General features: G+C 38.5%; 1 protein-coding gene across 5 annotated transcripts in view; it reads right to left on the reverse strand.

Moving 5' to 3' along the window:
- The window catches only part of FAM151B (family with sequence similarity 151 member B), a 46,750-nt gene that overhangs the window by 15,595 nt on the left and 7,236 nt on the right, over positions 1-23,919 (reverse strand). For all 5 annotated transcript variants that reach the window (XR_008423813.1, XM_053907243.1, XM_019462892.2 and 2 more), the window contains exons 4-5: positions 17,901-18,118; positions 14,294-14,429 (exon numbers count right to left, since the gene is read on the reverse strand). Coding sequence is in view for 4 of the 5 variants with exons in the window: in XM_053907243.1 (XP_053763218.1) it covers positions 14,294-14,429; positions 17,901-18,118 (354 nt within the window). In the remaining variant the exon portion in view is untranslated. The remainder of the gene's footprint in view (positions 1-14,293; positions 14,430-17,900; positions 18,119-23,919) is intronic.

Here is a 23,919-nt window from a genome sequence, read left to right on the forward strand (position 1 = left end):
CAAAATTAGAAAGAGGCAAAAACAATTCAACAAAAATAAACAAAACAAAAGAGAACTAGACAGAGAAGTAGATAAATCCATCTGGTGCAATGCCATGGAGCCAAACACAAGGGAGTTTCAAACTGAAGGGGGTAAATATGAGTACTTAATTATAGAGTTTAGGAATTTGACTTGAATATGGTTGGGTTGAGCGTTTGACTCTTGATATTTGGCTCAGGTCATGACCTCACACTTTGTGAGGTCCAGCCCTAAGTCAGGCTCTGTGCTGACAGCACGGAGCTTGGAATTCTCTCTCCCTCTCTCTCTGCCCCTCTCCTGGTCACTCTCTCTCTCTCTCAAAATAAATAAAGTAATCTTAAAAAATAAGAATTTGACTTGAACAGAGTGCAATATTCAAATGAGAAATTTTAGGAAAGAAAATGACTTCATAGAGAGAACGTGAGAAAACTGAGGTAGTAGTAATGAAAGAAATAGGAGGTAGAAACTTCTTATTTGAACATAGCAGCCTAAAGTCAGCACTGCCTCTTTTTCCTCCTAGGAATTACCCAGGGGCAGCAAAAAGAACAAAAGAATGAAAATAGAAACCCCATCTTCAATGAAATTAAGAAAGAACTGAAACTAAAAATTATAAAACAGGTGAAAAGTTTCCAACAGCAACAGAGATTAAAGCCAGATGAGTATGTAAGGAAGTGAAGAGAATTTGCCCATGTCTGTAGATTACAGAGAAAGCCTACCAAAGACACTTCTAGATGAGGGGCAGAATCTACCTAAACACTTTGCAACAGTGGGAATGGCATCCCTGAGCTACAAATGGAGGCTTTCTTGGGGTAGGTTTGGTCCCAAGAAGTTATAGAAACAAGGAAAGAGTTAACACAGAAAAGTCACAGTTGTGCACATCAGACTATTTAGTCCTGTGGAAACTCAAAATTTTAAATATAAGCAATAGATAAAAGATTCTACTTAGAGATACCACAACTGCCTACCTCTATTCACTGGGAAACGTTAAAGGCTAAACACACTCACACATAAAACTCTCTGGTCATAAGAAGCATAGTTTTAATTCCTCTGCAATATGCACTTTGGGCAAGTAGCCTGTCTAGAAAAAAAAAATGACTTTCTCTAAAATGCAGCAATTGGGGCACCTGGGTGGCTCAGTCAGTTAAGCATTCAACTTCAGCTGAGGTCATGATCTCACGATTCTTGGGTTCAATCCCCACATTGGACTCTGCATTGACAGCACGGAGCCTACTTGGGATTCTCTCTCTCTCCCTCTATCTCTGTCCCTCTCCACCCCAAATAAATAAATAAACTTTAAAAAGTAAAAAAAATAAACTGCAGTAATCAAAATAAAATAAGGAGAAGTACAAGAGTATAAGAAAATAATAAGGATAAATAAATGGCAGATGGAGAAATAAAAACATCATCTTTAAAAAAACTGTCAGATATGGGCACCTGGGTGGCTCAGTCAGTTAAACGTCTGACTCTTAATTTCAGCTCAGTTAATTCGCTTGAGTCCCATGTCGGGCTCAGCACTGACAGTACAGAGCCTGCTTGGGATTCTCTCTCTCCCTCTCTCTCTGCCCCTCCCCTGTTCGTGGGCTCCCCCTCTCTCAAAATAAATAAACTTAAAAAAAAATTAAAAAGTAACAAAATAAAAAACTATCAGATAGCTGAAATATATGTAAAATTTAAAGAAAACCATCAAGGCAGATGAAAGCCATAACCAACATTTTTTAAATGATGCAACTGCTTCTTTGAAGAAAGAGCACAAAGCAGAGATATGAGCTATGGAAGAGGTTGCAAGATGGTACCAAAGACATAATAAAACATTAATTGGCAGATTATAGGAAAGAAATAAAGAATTAATACTATTATAGAAATAAAGTGAAGTCTGAAGATATACGAGGAAAAACAGGCATTGTGGAAAATATTGTAAGAGATATAGAAGACAAATTATAAAATCAAGAAAAATAAAATCCAAAAAAATAAAAAGCAAAGAAAGACTAAAGAGAAAATAATAGATGCCAAAGATAGGCAACAGAGATCTAAATATTCATAACTAGAATCCCTGAAAGAGAAAACTTAGTTTACAAATAAAATAAAACGAGTATTTCAAAATATAATTCACAGATATATTCCAGAAAAGACATTTTAATCTATATACTGAAAACAACACTTTCTACATTCAGTTGTCCCCCAATAACTCCTGCCAAATCAAGACACTTAAAAGAGGAAAAAAAAAATCAGACTGGCTTCAACCTTTGCCACATCAACACTCAGTAGAAACCAGAGGAGCAATGTTTTCAAAATCCTCAAGGAAAGGCACTGTGAGCCAAGAATTTTATAGACAGCCAATTTACCATTGACTATAAAGTTCAAAGTTGACAATAAAAGAGAGTACAGTCAAAATTAGGTGAAAGGGGTAAAGAAGTACACTAATTTTATTATTGTTCACAGGAAGAAATTAACAGGTACCTTTAAAGAAGCAGATTAAGCATACTTTATGGAAATTACAGTCATGAATAATCAAAAGGGAAAAATGAACCTCACAAATTATTAAAATTAAAATACAAAGGGTGGAGGGAAGATGGCGGCGTAGGAGGACGCTGGGCTCACCGCGCGTCCTGCTGATCACTTAGATTCCACCTACACCCGCCTAAAGAACCCAGAAAACTGCCAGAGGATTAGCAGAACGGAGTCTCCAGAGCCAAGCGCAGACGAGAAGCCCACGGAAGAGGGTAGGAAGGGCGGCGGAGGCGGTGCGCGCTCCATGGACTGGAGGGAGGGAGCCGGGGCGGAGGGGCGGCTCGCCGGCCAAGCAGAGCTCCCAAGTCTGGCTGGCAAAAGCGGAGGGGCCGGACGGACTGTGTTCCGAACAGCAAGCGCGACTTAGCGTCTGGGAGGTCGTAAGTTAACAGCTCTGCTCAGAAAGCGGGAAGGCTGGAGGACAGAGGGAGGGAGAGCTGCTGAGCCCCCGGACAGCAGAGCTAAGCGTGGCGCGGAACAAAGGCGCTCGCCAGCGCCATCTCCCTTGCCCATCCCCCAGCCAAAATCCCAAAGAGAATCAGTTCCTGCCAGGGAACTTGCTCGCTCCGCGCAAACACCCAACTCTGTGCTTCTGCGGAGCCAAACCTCCGGCAGCGGATCTGACTCCCTCCCGCTGCCACAGGGCCCCTCCTGAAGTGGATCACCTAAGGAGAAGCGAGCTAAGCCTGCCCCTCCTGCCCCCGTGCACCTTGCCTACCCACCCCAGCTAATACGCCAGATCCCCAGCACCACAAGCCTGGCAGTGTGCAAGTAGCCCAGACGGGCCACGCAACCCCACAGTGAATCACGCCCCTAGGAGAGGGGAAGAGAAGGCACACACCAGTCTGACTGTGGCCCCAGCGGTGGGCTGGGGGCAGACATCAGGTCGGACTGCGGCCCCGCCCACCAACTCCAGTTATACACCACAGCACAGGGGAAGTGCCCTGCAGGTCCTCACCACTCCAGGGACTATCCAAAATGACCAAACGGAAGAATTCCCCTCAGAAGAATCTCCAGGAAATAACAACAGCTAATGAACTGATCAAAAAGGATTTAAATAATATAACAGAAAGTGAATTTAGAATAATAGTCATAAAATTAATCGCTGGGCTTGAAAACAGTATACAGGACAGCAGAGAATCTCTTGCCACAGAGATCAAGGGACTAAGGAACAGTCACGAGGAGCTGAAAAGCGCTTTAAACGAAATGCAAAACAAAATGGAAACGACGACAGCTCGGATTGAAGAGGCAGAGGAGAGAATAGGTGAACTAGAAGATAAAGTTATGGAAAAAGAGGAAGCTGAGAGAAAGAGAGATAAAAAAATCCAGGAGTATGAGGGAAAAATTAGAGAACTAAGTGATACACTAAAAAGAAATAATATACGCATAATTGGTATCCCAGAGGAGGAAGAGAGAGGGAAAGGTGCTGAAGGGGTACTTGAAGAAATTATAGCTGAGAACTTCCCTCAACTGGGGAAGGAAAAAGGCATTGAAATCCAAGAGGCACAGAGAACTCCCTTCAGACGTAACTTGAATCGATCTTCTGCACGACATATCATAGTGAAACTGGCAAAATACGAGGATAAAGAGAAAATTCTGAAAGCAGCAAGGGATAAACGTGCCCTCACATATAAAGGGAGACCTATAAGACTTGTGACTGATCTCTCCTTTGAAACTTGGCAGGCCAGAAAGGCTTGGCACGATATCTTCAGTGTGCTAAACAGAAAAAATATGCAGCCGAGAATCCTTTATCCAGCAAGTCTGTCATTTAGAATAGAAGGAGAGATAAAAGTCTTCCCAAACAAACAAAAACTGAAGGAATTTGTCACCACTAAACCAGCCCTACAAGAGATCCTAAGGGGGATCCTGTGAGACAAAGTACCAGAGACATCACTACAAGCATAAAACATACAGACATCACAATGACTCTAAACCCGTATCTTTCTATAATAACACTGAATGTAAATGGATTAAATGCGCCAACCAAAAGACATAGGGTATCAGAATGGATAAAAAAACAAGACCCATCTATTTGCTGTCTACAAGAGACTCATTTTAGATCTGAGGACACCTTTAGATTGAGAGTGAGGGGATGGAGAACTATTTATCATGCTACTGGAAGCCAAAAGAAAGCTGGAGTAGCCATACTTATATCAGACAAACTAGACTTTCAATTAAAGGCTGTAACAAGAGATGAAGAAGGGCATTATATAATAATTACAGGGTCTATCCATCAGGAAGAGCTAACAATTATAAATGTCTATGCGCCGAATACCGGAGCCCCCAGATATATAAAACAATTACTCATAAACATAAGCAACCTTATTGATAAGAATGTGGTCATTGCAGGGGACTTTAACACCCCACTTACAGAAATGGATAGATCATCTAGACACACAGTCAATAAAGAAACAAGGGCCCTGAATGATACATTGGATCAGATGGACTTGACAGATATATTTAGAACTCTGCATCCCAAAGCAACAGAATATACTTTCTTCTCGAGTGCACATGGAACATTCTCCAAGATAGATCATATACTGGGTCACAAAACAGCCCTTCATAAGTTTACAAGAATTGAAATTATACCATGCATACTTTCAGACCACAATGCTATGAAGCTTGAAATCAACCACAGGAAAAAGTCTGGAAAACCTCCAAAAGCATGGAGGTTAAAGAACACCCTACTAACGAATGAGTGGGTCAACCAGGCAATTAGAGAAGAAATTAAAAAATATATGGAAACAAACGAAAATGAAAATACAACAATCCAAACGCTTTGGGACGCAGCAAAGGCAGTCCTGAGAGGAAAATACATTGCAATCCAGGCCTATCTCAAGAAACAAGAAAAATCCCAAATACAAAATCTAACAGCACACCTAAAGGAAATAGAAGCAGAACAGCAAAGGCAGCCTAAACCCAGCAGAAGAAGAGAAATAATAAAGATCAGAGCAGAAATAAACAATATAGAATCTAAAAAAACGGTAGAGCAGATCAACGAAACCAAGAGTTGGTTTTTTGAAAAAATAAACAAAATTGACAAACCTCTAGCCAGGCTTCTCAAAAAGAAAAGGGAGATGACCCAAATAGATAAAATCATGAATGAAAATGGAATGATTACAACCAATCCCTCAGAGATACAAACAATTATCAGGGAATACTATGAAAAATTATATGCCAACAAATTGGACAACCTGGAAGAAATGGACAAATTCCTAAACACCCACACTCTTCCAAAACTCAATCAGGAGGAAATAGAAAGCTTGAACAGACCCATAACCAGCGAAGAAATTGAATCGGTTATCAAAAATCTCCCAACAAATAAGAGTCCAGGACCAGATGGCTTCCCAGGGGAGTTCTACCAGACGTTTAAAGCAGAGATAATACCTATCCTTCTCAAGCTATTCCAAGAAATAGAAAGGGAAGGAAAACTTCCAGACTCATTCTATGAAGCCAGTATTACTTTGATTCCTAAACCAGACAGAGACCCAGTAAAAAAAGAGAACTACAGGCCAATGTCTCTGATGAATATGGATGCAAAAATTCTCAATAAGATACTAGCAAATCGAATTCAACAGCATATAAAAAGAATTATTCACCATGATCAAGTGGGATTCATTCCTGGGATGCAGGGCTGGTTCAACATTCGCAAATCGATCAACGTGATACATCACATTAACAAAAAAAAAGAGAAGAACCATATGATCCTGTCAATCGATGCAGAAAAGGCCTTTGACAAAATCCAGCACCCTTTCTTAATAAAGACCCTTGAGAAAGTCGGGATAGAAGGAACATACTTAAAGATCATAAAAGCCATTTATGAAAAGCCCACAGCTAACATCATCCTCAACGGGGAAAAACTGAGAGCTTTTTCCCTGAGATCAGGAACACGACAGGGATGCCCACTCTCACCGCTGTTGTTTAACATAGTGCTGGACGTTCTAGCTTCAGCAATCAGACAACAAAAGGAAATCAAAGGCATCAAAATTGGCAAAGATGAAGTCAAGCTTTCGCTTTTTGCAGATGACATGATATTATACATGGAAAATCCGATAGACTCCACCAAAAGTCTGCTAGAACTGATACATGAATTCAGCAAAGTTGCAAGATACAAAATCAATGTACAGAAATCAGTTGCATTCTTATACACTAACAATGAAGCAACAGAAAGACAAATAAACTGATCCCATTCACAATTGCACCAAGAAGCATAAAATACCTAGGAATAAATCTAACCAAAGATGTAAAAGATCTCTATGCTGAAAACTATAGAAAGCTTATGCAGGTAATTGAAGAAGATATAAAGAAATGGAAAGACATTCCCTGCTCATGAATTGGAAGAATAAATATTGTCAAAATGTCAATACTACCCAAAGCTATCTACACATTCAATGCAATCCCAATCAAAATTGCACCAGCATTCTTCTCGAAACTAGAACAAGCAATCCTAAAATTCATATGGAACCACAAAAGGCCCCGAATAGCCAAAGTAATTTTGAAGAAGAATACCAAAGCAGGAGGCATCACAATCCCAGACTTTAGCCTCTACTACAAAGCTGTCACCATCAAGACAGCATGGTATTGGCACAAAAACAGACACATAGACCAATGGAATAGAATAGAAACCCCAGAACTAGACCCACAAACGTATGGCCAACTCATCTTTGACAAATCAGGAAAGAACATCCAATGGAAAAAAGACAGTCTCTTTAACAAATGGTGCTGGGAGAACTGGACAGCAACATGCAGAAGGTTGAAACTAGACCACTTTCTCACACCATTCACAAAAATAAACTCAAAATGGATAAAGGACCTGAATGTGAGACAGGAAACCATCAAAACCTTAGAGGAGAAAGCAGGAAAAGACCTCTCTGACCTCAGCCGTAGCAATCTCTTACTCGGCACATCCCCAAAGGCAAGGGAATTAAAAGCAAAAGTGAATTACTGGGACCTTATGAAGATAAAAAGCTTCTGCACAGCAAAGGAAACAACCAACAAAACTAAAAGGCAACCAACGGAATGGGAAAAGATATTTGCAAATGACATATCGGACAAAGGGCTAGTATCCAAAATGTATAAAGAGCTCATCAAATTCCACACCCGAAAAACAAATAACCCAGTGAAGAAATGGGCAGAAAACATGAATAGACACTTCTCTAAAGAAGACATCCGGATGGCCAACAGGCACATGAAAAGATGTTCAACGTCGCTCCTTATCAGGGAAATACAAATCAAAACCACACTCAGATATCACCTCACGCCAGTCAGAATGGCCAAAATGAAGAAATCAGGAGACTATAGATGCTGGAGAGGATGTGGAGAAACAGGAACCCTCTTGCACTGTTGGTGGTAATGCAAATTGGTGCAGCCATTCTGGAAAGCAGTGTGGAGGTTCCTCAGAAAATTAAAAATAGACCTACCCTATGACCCAGCAATAGCACTGCTAGGAATTTACCCAAGGGATACTGGAGTACTGATGCATAGGGGCACTTGTACCCCAATGTTTATAGCAGCACTCTCAACAAGAGCCAAATTATGGAAAGAGCCTAAATGTCCATCAACTGATGAATGGATAAAGAAATTGTGGTTTATATACACAATGGAATACTACGTGGCAATGAGAAAAAATGAAATATGGCCTTTTGTAGCAACGTGGATGGAACTGGAGAGTGTGATGCTAAGTGAAATAAACCATACAGAGAAAGACAGATACCATATGGTTTCACTCTTATGTGGATCCTGAGAAACGTAACAGAAACCCATGGGGGAGGGGAAGGGAAAAAAAAAAAAAAAGAGGTTAGAGTGGGAGAGAGCCAAAGCATAAGAGACTGTTAAAAACTGAGAACAAACTGAGGGTTGATGGGGGGTGGGAGGGAGGGCAGGGTGGGTGATGGGTATTGAGGAGGGCACCTTTTGGGATGAGCACTGGGTGTTGTATGGAAACCAATTTGACAGTAAATTTCATATATTAAAAAAAATAAAATTAAAAATAAAATAAAATAAAATAAAATACAAAGCAAAGGAAACAGCTACAGTGAAGTATTTTCAGGAGTGACTGGGTAGCTCAGTTAAGTGTCAGACTCTTGACTTCGGTCCATGCCATGATCTCACGATCATGATCTCATGGTCGTGAGATTGAACCCTGAGTGGGGCTCCACACTAAGTGTGGAACCTGCTTAAGATTCTCTCTCTCCTTCTTTCTCTGCCCCTCCCCCATTCTCTCTCCCTCTCAAAAAAAGAAAGAAATGTTTTCAATGCTATACAAAGTAACAAGTATGCTACTTCAAAAAAAATGACAGAAACAAGACCAAACAAGACCAACATATCTGTCTTTTTATAAATAATGTAAATAAGTTAAACTCTTCTTTTAAATGGCTATTAGATTAAATTAGTGGGAGTCAGGTATCTAAGTATCTGATAAGAAATTTATAACAAAGAAAAGACTGCTAGAAAGAACCCTAAGGGGTTGGGGTTGAAATTAGAATTTCATTATGAACTCATGGATTTTATATATGTATATATACACATAGAAATGGCTATAGATGTAGGGGTGCCTGGGTGGCTCACTTGGTTAAGTGTCTGACTCTTGACTTTGGCTCAGGTCATGATCTTACAGTTCATGGGATCGAGCCCTGCATTGGGCTCTGCACTTGGGCTCTGCACCTTGCTTGGGATTCTCTCTCTCTCTCAATCCCCACTCTCTATTAAAATAAATAAACTTAAAAAATATGGTTTTAGATGTATATATTGTTGTGTGTGTATGTGTGTGTGTATGCATGGTGTGTGTTTGTACACACAAATACACACACACATACACACACTGTAATCACACATATACACAGACAAGTATTTACTAGCTCTGTCCACTGAGATGTTCTAGAAGCAATGACACTCGAGTAGCAATGATCATACCAAACTCCCAGGTTTCACTTTCTAAATACTATCCGCCACTGTAATCAAGCATAAAGTTATCCTTGAAGAAGTGGTCAATTTGAGAACTGGGACAGGGAAAGTACCTAAGTCTCCTAAGAACACAAGCATGAGAAAAATGAGGAAAATATCGAACTGATCCAAGTTGAGAACATCTTTCATAATAAAAGCCCTGTCATTTTTTAAGACTGTCAAGTATATGAGATTGGGAAAGACTGAGGAACTATTCCAGACTGAAGGAGACTGATGAGACATGACAACTAAATATAAGACATGTTCTCAGAAGGTTTCTTGGACCCCAAGGAAAAAAGAAGCATTTTTTTGAATGGTTGATAAAATCTGAATGGGTCTGAGGACTGCATGGTACTGTTGTATTAATGCTGGTTTTCTGATTGGGAGGCTGCATAGTAGTAATATAGAAGCCTGCCTTTGCTTGAGGAAGTACACTCAGGAGTACTTAAGGATAACAAGGCATCATGCAAGGAAAAAATATAAATAGAAAAAAAAACAGAGAAATAATAAATAAATGCAGGAAAAAGTTAACAATTGGGGAATCTGGGTAACAGAGATGTAGAAAGTGTTTTGCAACTTTTCTATAGGTTAAAAACTATTTTTTTAATGACAATAAATCACTCTTCAAAAAATGAATGAAAAATAAAACTATAAATTTATTTTTCAAAAAAGTATATGGCCAAGTATTCAGGCCAAAGACAATGTGAGCTTAGGTAAAATATCAATCAACAGACCAAGACCTTTTAATAATAAACTTATAATTAACTCTTCATTGAAGAGTCTGGGAGGAAAAGAGACTGAGTCTACCAGGGAGAAATCAGGACAACTTGAGAGACCATAGGTGGGTGATTGCGAACTGTGGGAGATAAAACGGGCGGTGCAGGCACGGAGGGGAGGGATCCCCTTCTACCCACAGACATAGGGAAGAGAAAGCAGCTGGGGAAGCGTAGGGCTGTATCTGGACAAGGGAAAAAAACCTTGGACTGGGATGGAGAGGGGTCCCATCTCTAACTGCAGGTTAGAGGATCTCTAACTGCAGGTTCCATCTTTGGATTGGGGCCCGCTGCCCCGCTCGCACACCTGGGGAAGAGGGGAGCCACCCGGGTTCAGCGGTAGATCGGGGTGCAGTCTGCAGCAGGAGAAACCGGTTCCCTCCCCTGAAGGACTCCGGCACAGGACAAAACCAGCCAGGACCTCGTATGGGGAGGTGCTTACCCAGTACTGGGGCGCACTGAGCAGGAGTTTAACTCCCAGCCAAGCCCCCGGGGCAAAGGAGTCAGCAGAGTGAGACAGTCTTGTCTGCACCCACAGCACAGTGAGGATGGCTCCAAAGGAGTGATTTGACACACGGGGTCATGGAGAAGAGACTGGGAACCGCCATTTTTCTTCCCACCACCGCCAAGGTGGGGCCTCAGGTATTCGTCTGCGGGGCCCACAGTGGAGGTGGGACCAGCCGACACCAAACCATGCCCCACCAACGCTGGGTAACTGCATACCTTTTGGAGTGGGATTGACGCTGTGGAACCAGACGGCTCCATCCTCCAGACCAGTACTATTGCGTAGCCTGGATTAATTCTAGAACAATTCTTGTTATTTAGATATATTCTTCCCCCAACCCATTTCTCCCTCTTATCTCTTCCCTCCTGTAGGCTGGGTACTTTGGTTATTGGTTTGTTTAAACAGACATATTTAATCCATTCTCTTGATACATGTTCTACACCTCCTTCTTTACACTCCTTTCTCTCTCTCCGGAATAATCAAGCCGTATAGTTTCTCTGTCTGGGTAACTTTATCTTCCTTTCTTTTTCCCTGCCTCCTTTCTTATTTTCCTTTTCTCTCTCTCTGGATTAAGGCTTTTAGTCCCTCTGCCTGGTCAATGTTTATTTTTTCTTTTTCTCCGCCCCTGTCATTTCTCTCTCTCTATGTGCTCTTCCATCAGTATCGCCTCCACCCTGTTCTTTACTTGTAGCTGGTGTTTCTGGTTTTTTGCTTTTGGATTTTTAGTTTTTAGGTTTTTTGTTTTTGTTTGTTTGATATGTGTGTTTTTGTTTCCTGTTTGTCTGTTTGTTTTCCTTTACAGGGCTACTTCAAGGAACAAATCAAAGCCCACCTGGTGGATGGTCCAAAACATCACTACGACTAGGAAAATAAAAAAACCAAAGTCACAACAACAGAGAGCAAGTCACACTCTCCAAAAAACACCTGAAGGGCCAGGCCCTGGACAGTGTATGACCCCCCTTTAATAATTAATTCTTCATTAAGATAAAAGAGATGTGAATATGTACCAAATAATATATCATGAATATTTTAATTTTTTAATGTTTATTTTTGAGAGAGAGAAAAACAGAGCACAAGTTGGGAAACTTATGTACATAATAGGGTAACATTTATTTTTCAAACATCTACCTTCCTACTAATGGTCTTTCTCAAGACCCTTTGTATCCTCAGATCCCTACCCTCCTCCTCAGCTCCTGTAAGCCTGCTGTTGCCTCACAGTCTTTAGATTTTCAATGTCTGTGTAGATTCCCCATAAGTATGCTATTAAATTTGATTTTCTCCGGCTGTTCTCTGTCACATCAATTTATTTAGTCCAGCTAGAAGGACCTTAAAGGAAAGAGGAATACTTCCTCTCCAACAGAAGAAATTAAAAGAATGCGAAGCTATTTGAGCCATCTGTGAAAAAATAAACTTCAAAACCTGGGTGAAATTAATAATTTTCTAGAAAAATACAGTATATCAAAATTGGCCCCCCAGAAGACAGAAAATCAAGGGACCACTTACCATATAATAAAAAGGTTGTACAAGTTAATCTTTTCTCAAAACACTAGGTTTGGATTGTTTACCAAATCAGGTACAGGCCATTTCAATGTTTTGTTTTATTTTTTTTTAAGTTTATTTATTTATTTTGGGAGACAGAGTGAGTGGGGGAGGGGGAAAGGGAGGGAAAAACAATCCCAAGCAGGCTCTGCACTGTCAGCGCAGAGCCCAACTCGGGGCTGGACCTCAGGAACCATGAGATCATGACCTGAGCCGAGATCAAGAAGTTGTCTTAACTGATTGAACCATCCAGGTGCCCCTCAATGTTGTTTTTTTTAATATCCCAGCACAAAGAAAAAGGAATGGTTCTTAGCTTTTTTATTGAAATGCACATGACATTTATACCTAAAACTGAGAAAGAAAAAAAGCTACAGACCAGTCTCACTTTCAAATGCAAACCTCCTAACTAAAATTTATCAATAAAATTCAGCAGCATATTAAAAGAATATATCATGATCAAATGGGGTTTATTCTGGAAATGTGAAGATAATTCAATATTATGAAATAGTGCCATAATTTATTTTATTAATAGATATTGGGGAAAAAAACAAGATCATTTTCACAGAAACTGAAAAGGTATTTAGTAAAAATTCACTATCCACAGGAATGTGAATACTTCTTTAATGTATGAGTATCTGATTCCCTTACTCTAATATAGTAAATTACCAAACTGAGTTTTTTCTGGATGAGTTGGGAAAATTCTTTATTAGAATTCTTTACATCAGTCTAACGTATGCATCAAGGATAGTTTTACCAGAATCTTTCCATTTTTATGTATTCAAATGTATCAAACTCTCCTTTTATAGTTATGAAAGGAAAAACTCTCTAAAGGCCTCTGAAGGGCAACCATTTTAAATTTCCTTCTAAGTCAGCACGACTGTACAGAAACTTTGTTCAAACCAAAAGCCTGATTTATGGCCTGCCAGGCATGCATTATACATCTGCTTTGTAAATGAGCAGCCTAAAGGAAAACCATCTTGTCCTTGAGATATTGATCAATGCCTCTACTCCCTTCATTTGATGATGTTTAAAACACATGATTCCTGCCTATACGCTAATCTATAATCTTTTGAGCTTTTACAAGATGTTAAAAAGTATATAACCCTGTAAACATGTTCATTCTCTGGAGCACTTTCTTCCCTGTGAATATTGTGTTTCCCAGGCAGCTGTCCTAATTTGGGCTCAAATAAAACTCTATTTTTTAAAATATATATGTATTAGAGTTCTCTCTCTGGTAACTTTGTGTCAGCAATAGCATTTAGATTCTGTGCCTTACTAAGAAAGGTCTCCTCCTTTCTGAAACTATATAAAACATCACGCTTTTTCTTTATGTATTTAATGTTTGATTTTCAAGTATTTAATTCACCTAGAATTTATTGTGGAAAAAAGATTAAGGAGCAGTGCCAGTTTTGTCTTTTCTGCAGAGTTGGCCTATTTTCCCAACACTACACTAAACTTTTACTCCAATGATTTGAAATGCCAGCTTCTCCTAAACTAAGTTCCATGATAGATTTGGGTTTATTTCTGGGTTTTCCCTGCTGTTCTACTGACAAGTATATTAAAAAGATAGTATCAAAGTTGTTTCAATATTTGTATCTTTATAGTATACTTTAATAGTGGTCCAACTAATTTTTATTACATATTAAAAAGATAAAATTTTGATACAGAAAAAACTTGTGAAATTAGGATGGAATTCAAAGAGAAAATATTTTATCCTCTTACAACTTTTTGAGAATATAACATCATTAAAAAAGGACATTTACTGGGCACCTACTGTGTTCAAAAACTTTGGTAAGGAACAGAGATGAAAGACATGATGTTATATAAGTTAAGGTTAACTGAGAGTTTCATTCTAGTGAGGGAATCTGCTTGCTTTACAATCGGGGCTCATTCTCTCTCTCAATCTTTTTCTCATACACACTGTCTACATAATCAGTTTTCATCCTCTTTCTGTCTCTCTTACACATGTACTCACATGCACATCCTACATTGTTAAACTTATACATACCTGTTTGATTTCTTTAACAGCCAGAGTAACTGAGAACAAGACTGCCTTACTAATGCTGCTCTGACAGGAAATGTTACAGGCAGATTTAGGTCCTTACATATATATTCCATTTCTTTCACCATTGTCCAACTGTAACCTGAAATTAAAGAAAGAAATTCCATTTTTCTAACTGGAATACTGAAAGTCAATTAAATAAGAAACTAGGGGAGCCTGGGTGGCTCAGTTGGTTATGGGTCTTGGTTTCAGCTCAAGTCATGATCTCCAGGTTTTGTGAGTTTGAGCCCGGCATCTGGCTCCCTGCTGACAGTGAGGAGCTTGTTTGGGATTCTCTGTCTCCCTCTCTCTCTGCCCCTCGCCCACTCACTCTGTCTCTCTCTCTCAAAATACATAAATACATAAAACTTATTAAAAAAATAAGAAACTAAGTTAAATTACTTATAAATAGGTAAATTCACAGATAATTTATAAAAATTTCTGTTTGGATACAGAGTGACTTAAAAAAACACTTAATACATGAAAAAATTTTCAGTGGAAAATGTAGACAAAAAATTAATTCTAAATTTTTTTTTTTTAACGTTTATTTATTTTTGAGACAGAGAGAGACAGAGCATGAACGGGGGAGGGTCAGAGAGAGGGAGACACAGCATCTGAAACAGGCTCCAGGCTCTGAGCTGTCAGCACAGAGCCCGACGCGGGGCTCGAACTCATGGATCACGAGATCATGACCTGAGCCGAAGTCGCCGCTTTACCGACTGAGCCACCCAGGCGCCCCGACAAAAAATTAATTCTAAAATCATGCCACAAGTGACCAAGAGAAAATTTAACAAAATATTAAAATATTAAAAAGGTTTTATGGGGCACCTGGGTGGCTCCATCGGTTAAGTGTCCAGCTTCGGCTCAGGTCATGATCTCACGATTCACGAGTTCAAGCCCCACATCAGGCTCTGTGCTGACAGCTCAGAGCCTGGAGTCTGCTTCAGATTCTGTCTCCTTCTCTCTCTGCCCCACCCCTGCTCATACTCTGTCTCTCTCTAAAAAAATAAATAAATAAACATTAAAAAAAAAAAGGTTTTACTAATCTCTCAAGCACAAAAAAAGCAAATTTTGACACTATACCTTAAAGATTCTAAAGCTCTTCCCGTAGGTATAGCTGCATCATTAATAGTCTCTATAAACTTATATTTTCCATTGTGTAATTAAGTATTCTTTTCCAAGAGAAAGATGGCTGCTAGGTACTAGACATTTTTTTTTTTAATTTTTTTTTTTGACGTTTATTTATTTTTGAGACAGAGAGAGACAGAGCATGAAGGGGGGAGGGGCAGAGAGAGAAGGAGACACAGAATCAGAAGCAGGCTCCAGGCTCCGAGCCATCAGCCCAGAGCCCGACGCGGGGCCCGAACCCACCGTCCGCGAGATCGTGACCTGAGCTGAAGTCGGACGCTCAACCGACTGCGCCACCCAGGCGCCCCGGTACTAGACATTTAATTAATAATTATCGGGGCACCTGGGTGGCTCAGTTGACTAAGAGTCTGACTTCACCTCAGGTCATGATCTCACAGTTCATGGGTTCAAGCCCCACCCTGGGTTCTGCACTGGTGGTGTGCAGCCTGATTGGGATTGTCTCTTCCTCCCTCTCTCTCTGCCCCTTCCCCACTTGTGCATGCTCTCTCTCTCTCTCTCTCAAAGTAAATAAATAAAACATTTAAAAAATTTTAAGTAATAATTATCTTCATGGTTGTTTTTTGGCTAGTCCAAATTATTTATACATTTTACCTAAAGTAGAAATAGTGGTAAAAATGACTTTTATACATGCATTTTAAATCTTATTAAGACATTATGGAAAACACACTTGCCTATTTATAAAAGCTTCAGAAAAAAATTTTCTATTTTTTAAATAACACTAAACTCTATCAAAAGCAGGCTGTAAAAAGTATTGATCAATACAGGAACATTTTACAGAAAGCCTAAGTAAATATGTTAGTTTAGCAGCTAAACTCCTTATGAAAAAAGGGGAAAGTTCTGCTTTCCTGAAAAATATGAAAAACTATCGTTTTTTAAATTTTTTTTTGTTTATTTATTTATGTATTTTCAGAGACAGATAAAGAGCACAAGTGGGGAAGGGGCAGAGAGAAAGAGAGACGGAATCTGAAGCAGGCTATGGACCATCAGCATAGAGGCCGATGTGGGGCTCGAATTCACAAACTGTGAGATCATGACCTGAGCTGAGATCAACAGTTAGACACTTAACCAACTCACCACCCAGGTGCCCCTATATCTTTTTAATTAGAAAAAGGGACTGCTAACAAAAGCTATATTTACATGACTATAAACTTTTAACTCTCTTTTCTAAATCTGTGAAATAACAAGTAAGGGAGCATAAAGTGCATGTTGGTAATGACAAGAGGAGGGTGAAAGAAAAGTAGCCTGGAGACATTCAACACCACAATGACTTCAAACCCAGATATGGTATTATTCAGTTCAAGGATCAGGTTAAGCCAGAATTATACTAAACAGTGATAAAAGGAATTGGAATCAGTAAGGAAGTTACTAAACTGTTTATAGTTTACCTTATTTAAACACTTTGAATTATAAGCAATATTCTTTAATGAAATTAATAAAATTAAAATGAATTAAAGAATTAGAATTAAGTTAAAGCATATTGCTTTTTCTCTCAATCTTATTAACTGTTGGACCAGGGGGTTAAACCTAAATGTCACTACTCACTTGATAGCAGTTACTCTAATCTTACGTTGGGCTAAAATTTAACATCTGAAAACAATAAATGCAAATAAGTAAAAAAAATGAATGCCGTGAACACAGGATAAAGACTAATATCTCTGGGTGCCTGGGTGGTTCGGTTGCTTGAGCATCTGACTCTTGATCTCCCGTCAGGTCCTGATTTCATGGTTCTTGAGAACTGTTTATCTGGAAATCACTACCTAGGTATGTATGAAGAAATAGAAAGATGAACCCAAATAGCATAGTCAGTTTCAACCAGGGAAAATAATCTGAATGTCAGGTCCATCCTGAAGGGAAAAGGTGAAAGGAAAGAAGGGATTGGACTAGAGGAGAGTCTCATGGCCTCTCACTCCCCTGTCCAACCAAAGAGAACATGAGGGTGCCAAAGTTCTAGCAAACTACTTTTAAGGGCCTCCCTCTGTCTACAGAACAGAACTTGTGCTCTTCAACCACACTCCCCTTACTTCTGGCCTCACATCACTGGCTAAGTTTTTGTTACTACTTCTTTATCTTTCATCTGACATAGGAAGTTTGCTCCAAGGTAAAAAGAGTATATTGTGTTTTCCAAGTTCAAATAGACAACTCAGGATATGTTTAAAATTTATAAAGAGGCAGCTTTTGTTAATCTAGACCTTGTAAATAAATATTTCCCATTGAAGTTTGGTAACAGAATATCACCAATGAATGCAGTGTCTATATGAAATAAAAGAAAGAAGAGTCATACAGATGCCTTTAGGACCAGACCTTTCTCTCCATTAGGCTCTTAGATTGTGGAATAAGTTTTTGGTTTTGTGCTGAGAAGTGTTATTTTTATATTTCAAGTAGATTTTAATTTGATCAAAAAGAAATACATTTTAAAAATTATTACCTTCATTGACTTTCTCAGGATGCCATCCTGTTGTCCAACCCAGGGAAAACGTCACATCTGGAAAGAAGGATGTCACTGTGTCTATAAAAGGTTTTGCATCCACTACTCTGCTATTTCCATTTGGACCAGGAAGAATATCAGCATTAATCCACACAGGACGCTGCAGATGCCTCTTCACATTTTCCAGGAGCATCATGGATGGTTCCACAGCTGCTAGACTAAAAATATAGTTTGCTGTCAATAAGATACATTCCTAAAGTAAAAATAAAAAGAAGTTCTTTGAGACTACTGTTTTCAATGTTCTCAGCTTCCTAATAAAAGTATAATACAATAATGCCTAAATTAAATAAATTCAAAGATCACATAGAACCAGAGGGGAAAGTTAACATATTCCACATCTCAAAACACTGATTTATACTTATTATTCATGAAGGTACCTGAAAGGTACTATAAATGTACGAATAATGTCACTATTTGTAGACAGACTGAGGTTTCAAATCTCTGTATTAGGATCACTCAGTATAAAATAATTTCAGAAAATACACAAATATTCACTCATAAGAGAATGTATAAATAAGATTTAAAATTAGATACATTTATAATGTGAAAATTCACATTTATTAAAATACCTAATGTGTACCCAAGCACTGTGTCTTTAATACTGGCTCATGACCTCAGAGAAAAGAGCCTCTTTTCCTTCACGTATTCTTATAAATTTGGATGCATAAACATGTTTCTAAAACTGATTGCAAAGTGTAAAATTATAATATTTTCTTAAAACTTTTACAGATTTCATTTTCATTTCATAAACATCTTTTTTGGGGGTGCCTGGGTGGCTCAGTCTGTTAACTATGTGACTTGATTTCAGCTCAGGTCATGATCTCATGGTTCGTAAGTTGATCTTGCTCTGTGCTGACAACATAGAGCCTGCTTGGGATTCTCTCTCTCCCCCTCTCTCTCTGCCCTCTCCCCATCTCTCTTTCAAAATAAATAAATAAACATTTAAAAATAAATTAAAAACAAGCATCTTTTCTTAAAACTAGAGACAACTATATTTCAGTTACTTTTAAATAAAAAAGCAGCTTCACTCTTTTCTTCTCTACATCCATTCTGACATCGATAGGTTTTAAAACAGTAAGGTTTCAATCAGCCTACATAAATTTTACTTTTTAAGAATATATATAACTTTACTGAACTACAACACTACTTATACTTCTGAATCTCTTCTGAACCTTTAAGTTTGCTTCTAAGAAAATTAGCTTTACCCTTATGCACTGTTTGGGGGAATGCAAACTGGTGCAGCCACTCTGGAGAAGAGTATGGAGGTTCCTCAAAACGTTAAAAATAGAACTACCCTATGATCCAGCAATTGCACTACTTGGTATTTACCAAAGGATACAAAAATACAGGTTCGAAGACGTACATGCACCCCAATGTTTACAGCAGCATTATCAACAATAGTCAAACTATGGAGAGAGCCCAAAAGTCCATTGACAGATAAATAGATAAGCAAGATGTGGTATACATACCATGGAATATTACTCAGCTATCCAAAAGAATGAAAACTTCTCATTTGCAACAACATGGATGGAGCTAGAGTATATTATGCTAAATGAAAGAGTCAAACAGAGAAAGACAAATACCATATGATTTCGCTCACCTGTGGAATTTAAATAAAACAGATGAACATAGGGGAGGGGGGGGGGAAAGAGAAGAGAGGAAAACAAACCACAAGAGACTCTTAATGACAGAACAAAATGAGGGTTGATGGAAGGAGGTGAGTGAAGGATGGGATAGATGGGTGATGGGCATTAAGGAAGGCACTTGTTATGATGAGCACTGAGTGTTGTATGTAACTGATGAATCACTGAATTCTACTCCCGAAACCATTTTTTGTAAGGTATGTTAACTAACTAGAATTTAAATAAAAATTTAAAAAGAAAATTAGCTTTTAGTGAATACTACAACGGGAGGCTAAGATTCTGGGAAATGCCTGTCGGAGGGAAGAACATTCAGTACCCTCTCCTCACATTACAACTTTCTTAATGGACTGGACTCCTCCTGCCTATACTTCTACCATTCTTCACCTCACTCCTTTCAGGCCTCTTACTGTAACGGGAGAAACTGATAACCTCATTATTTATTAGGTCCAATTAATTAGTGAGCAAGGATACTGTTCATTAAAACCATTGAAAACCAGCCCCCAGTCTTTCTTTACTCTGCCCCCATGTTGTGAGCTTCTTTTTGCTTATTCTTCTTGCCCTGAAATGGAGGCCCTAGATTTTAGTGTAATAAACTCTAATGCTGGACCTAGCAGACTTTAATTTAGAGACTGTCATTTCTCTGTCCTAAATGCTTTCTGCCTTAAACAGTATCAGGGCCATGTTAAAACCACAATTCTGAGATCTGGCACCCCTATTTTTGGTACCAAGCAACTTGCAGCTGCGCCTCCAAAGCTTGTTTTTCAAGGCCTACAGGAGAAGCCAAGTTACTGTGGGGTTCTGCTCTTCATGGGTGGATCTGGAGGAAAACCTAAACTAATCTATGCACCTCTGGCAACATCTCTTTTTCCAGAAAGAATTCTGGTTTCTTAAGAAATCTGGTGTCTTTGGAGGTTGGGTTAAACACTAATTTCTAGTTTATATTCAGGAGGGAGAGTCTTAGGCTTTCTCAATTTAGTAAAATAATATAGGGCTGTTGAATAATGGTTTCCCATCAGATAATATACAATCTCAGCGTATTCTCCCCAAGATTGAATCCACCAACATATATTAAGTGTCTACTATGTGCAAAGCACTGTGCAGTTAACCATAAGGAGCTATGACACAGAACATAATGAAACAAGAATTTAATACATGTATTCTTTTTTTATATGTAAATATTTTAATTATTGCTAATATAGATTATTGTAATGCCACTTCCCCTTATCAGAAATTTAAATAAGAAAAACAAAACCTATATTTAAAAAAAACATAAAATCTTACTAAGGAAAATAAAAGTTTTTGTTGTTGTAGTTTTTTATTTTCTGGAATTTGACGAAACAATTATCAAATTCTTCTGGGGTCGCCTGGGTGGCTCAGTCAGTAGAGCATCTAACTCTTTGTTTCGGCTCCAGTAGCTATGCCAGGGTTGTGGGATAGAACCCCGTAGCAAGCACCACACGGAGCCTGCTTGAGATTCTCTCTCTCTCCCTCTGCCCCTCTCCCCCACCCACAATCTCTCTCTCTCTCTCTCTCTCTAAAATAGAATAAAATAAATATAAAATTCTTCTGGAAGAGTAAATATCAAGGAAAAGTCATAACATTTTTGGAAAAAAAAAGAAAAAAAAGACTGAGGATGAACTTGGCCCAACAGCAATATATAATGTATACCTGAAAGAATAACATACCATGTTCCTAGCCTGGAACATGTAACAAATTTGTAAATATTACAAAATGATACATTTCTCCCAATTAATCTACTAATTCCATGTAATAATTTATTTTAGCATATTCAAATTCAGTCTTTAATGATTCTAATTCTAGGTGGTATCTCTAAAGTACATCCATATAGTAAATTTGTTTTTTGTATGTTTTTAAAGTTAGTTAACATACAGTGTAATAAGGGTTTTAGGACTAGAATTTAGTGATTCATCACTTACATATAATATCCAGTGCTCATTCCAACAAGTGCCCTCCTTAATGCCCATCACCCATTTAGCCCACCCCCACCCAACACCCCTCCAGCAACCCTCAGTTTGTTCTCTGTATTTAAGAATCTCTTATGATTTGCCTCCCTCTCTGTTTTTATCTTATTTTTCCTTCCCTTCCTCTATGTTCATCTGTTTTGTTTCTTAAATTCCACAGATGAGTGAAATCATATGATATTTGCCTTTCTCTGACAGACTTACTACTGACTTAATTTAGCATTAAACACTCCAGCTCCATCCACGTTATTGCACATGGCAAGATTTCATTCTTTTTCACTGCCGAGTAGTATTCCATTGTATATATGTACCACATCTTCTTTATCCATTCATCAGTCGATGCACATTTGGGCTCTTTCCATACTTTGGCTATTGTTGATAGTGCTGCTATAAACATTGGGATGCATGTGCCCCTTTGAATGAGCAGTTTTGTATCCTTTGGATGAATACCTACTAGTGCAATAGCTGGGTGATATGGTAGCTCTGTTTTCAATTTTTTGAGGAAACTCCATACTGTTTTCCAGAATGGCTGCACTAGTTTGCATTTGCACCAGCGGTGCAAAAGTGTTCCCCTTTCTCTGCATTCTTGCAATATCTGTTGCTTCCTGAGTTGTTAATTTTAGCCATTCTAACAGGTATGAGGTGGTATCTCATTGTAGTTTTGATTTGTATTTCCCTGATGATGAATGATGTTGAGCATCTTTTCATGTGTCTGTTAGCCATCTGGATGTCTTCTTTGGAAAATAGTCTGTTTATGTCTTTTGCCTATTTCTTCACCAAATTCTTTGTTTTTTGGATGTTGAATTTGGTAAGTTCTTTATAGGTTTTAGATACTAACCCTTTATCTGGTATGTCATTTGCAATGACTGTTTTCTTGATTGTTTGCTTCACTGTGCAGAAGCTTTTTATCTTGATGAGGTCTCAATACTTCATTTTTGCTTTTGTTTCCTTTGCCTCAGGGGACGTGTTTAGTAAGAAATTGCCGTGGCTGAGGTCAAAGAGGTGTTGACTGTTTTCTCCTCTAAGATTTTGATAGTTTACTGTCTTTACACTTAGGTCTTTCATCCATTTTGAGTTTATTTTTGTGTATGGTGTAAGAAAGTGGCCCAGGTTCATTCTGCATGTCACTGTCCAGTTTTCCCAACACCATTTGCTGAAAAGACTCTCTTTTTTCCATTGGATATTCTTTCCTGCTTTGTCAAAGATGAGCTGGCCATACATTTGTGGGTCCATTCCTGGGTTCTCTATTCTGTTTCATTGATCTATGTGTCTGTTTTTGTGCCAGTACCATACTGTATTTATAATTACAGCTTTGTAATATGGCTTGAAGTCTGAAATTGTGATGCCCCTAGCTTGGTTTTCTTTTTCTTTTTCTTTTTTTTAAACATTTATTTATTTTTGAGAGACAGAGACAGAGTACAAGCAGGAGAGGGGCAAAAAAAGAGGGAGACACAGAATCTGAAGCAGGTTCCAGGTTCTGAGCTGTCAGCACAGAGCCCGATGCGGGGCTTGAACCCATGAACCACAAGATCATGACCTGAGCTGAAGTTGGATGAGTAATGAACCGAGCCACCCAGGAGCCCCTGGTTTTTTATTTCAACTTTACTTTGCCTATTTGGGGTCTTTTATGGTTCCATACAAATTTTAAAATTGTTTGTTCTAGCTCTGTGAAGAATGCTGGTGTTATTTTGATAGGGATTGCATTAAATACGTAGATTGCTTTGGGTAATATCAACATTTTAACAGTATTTGTTCTTCCAATCCATGAGCATGGAATATTTTTCCATTTTTTTTGTGTCTTCTTCAATTTTTTTCATAAGCTGCCTATAGTTTTCAACATACAGATCTTTTACCTCTTTGTTTAAGTTTATTCCTAGGTATTTTATGGTTTTCAATGCAATTGTAAATGAGATAGATTCCTTGATTTCTCTTTCTGCTGCTTTATTATTGGTGTATAGAAATGCATCTGATTTCTGAATGCTGATTTTATATCCTGTGACTTTTCTGAATTCATGTATCAGTTCCAGAAGTTTTTTTGGTAGAGTCTTTTGCGTTTTCCCAAAAGTAGAGTAGAATATCATGTAAGAGTATCCTGTCATCTGCAAAGAGTGGAAGTTTGACTTCTTCCTTGCCAATTTAGATGCCTTTTATTTCTTTTTGTTGTCTGATTGCTGAGGCTAGGACTTCCAACACTATGTTGAATAACAGTAGTGTCATGTTCCTGTTAGGGGAAAAGTTCTCAGTTTTTCACCATTGAGGATGATATTAGCTATGGGTCTTTCATATAGAGACTTTATGATCTTGAGGTATGCTCCTTCATCCCTACTTTCTTGA

This window comes from Panthera pardus, unplaced genomic scaffold (genome assembly GCF_024362965.1).
Source record: "Panthera pardus isolate Hobbes unplaced genomic scaffold, ASM2436296v1 HiC_scaffold_2, whole genome shotgun sequence".
Classification (NCBI taxonomy): Eukaryota; Metazoa; Chordata; class Mammalia; order Carnivora; family Felidae; genus Panthera; species Panthera pardus.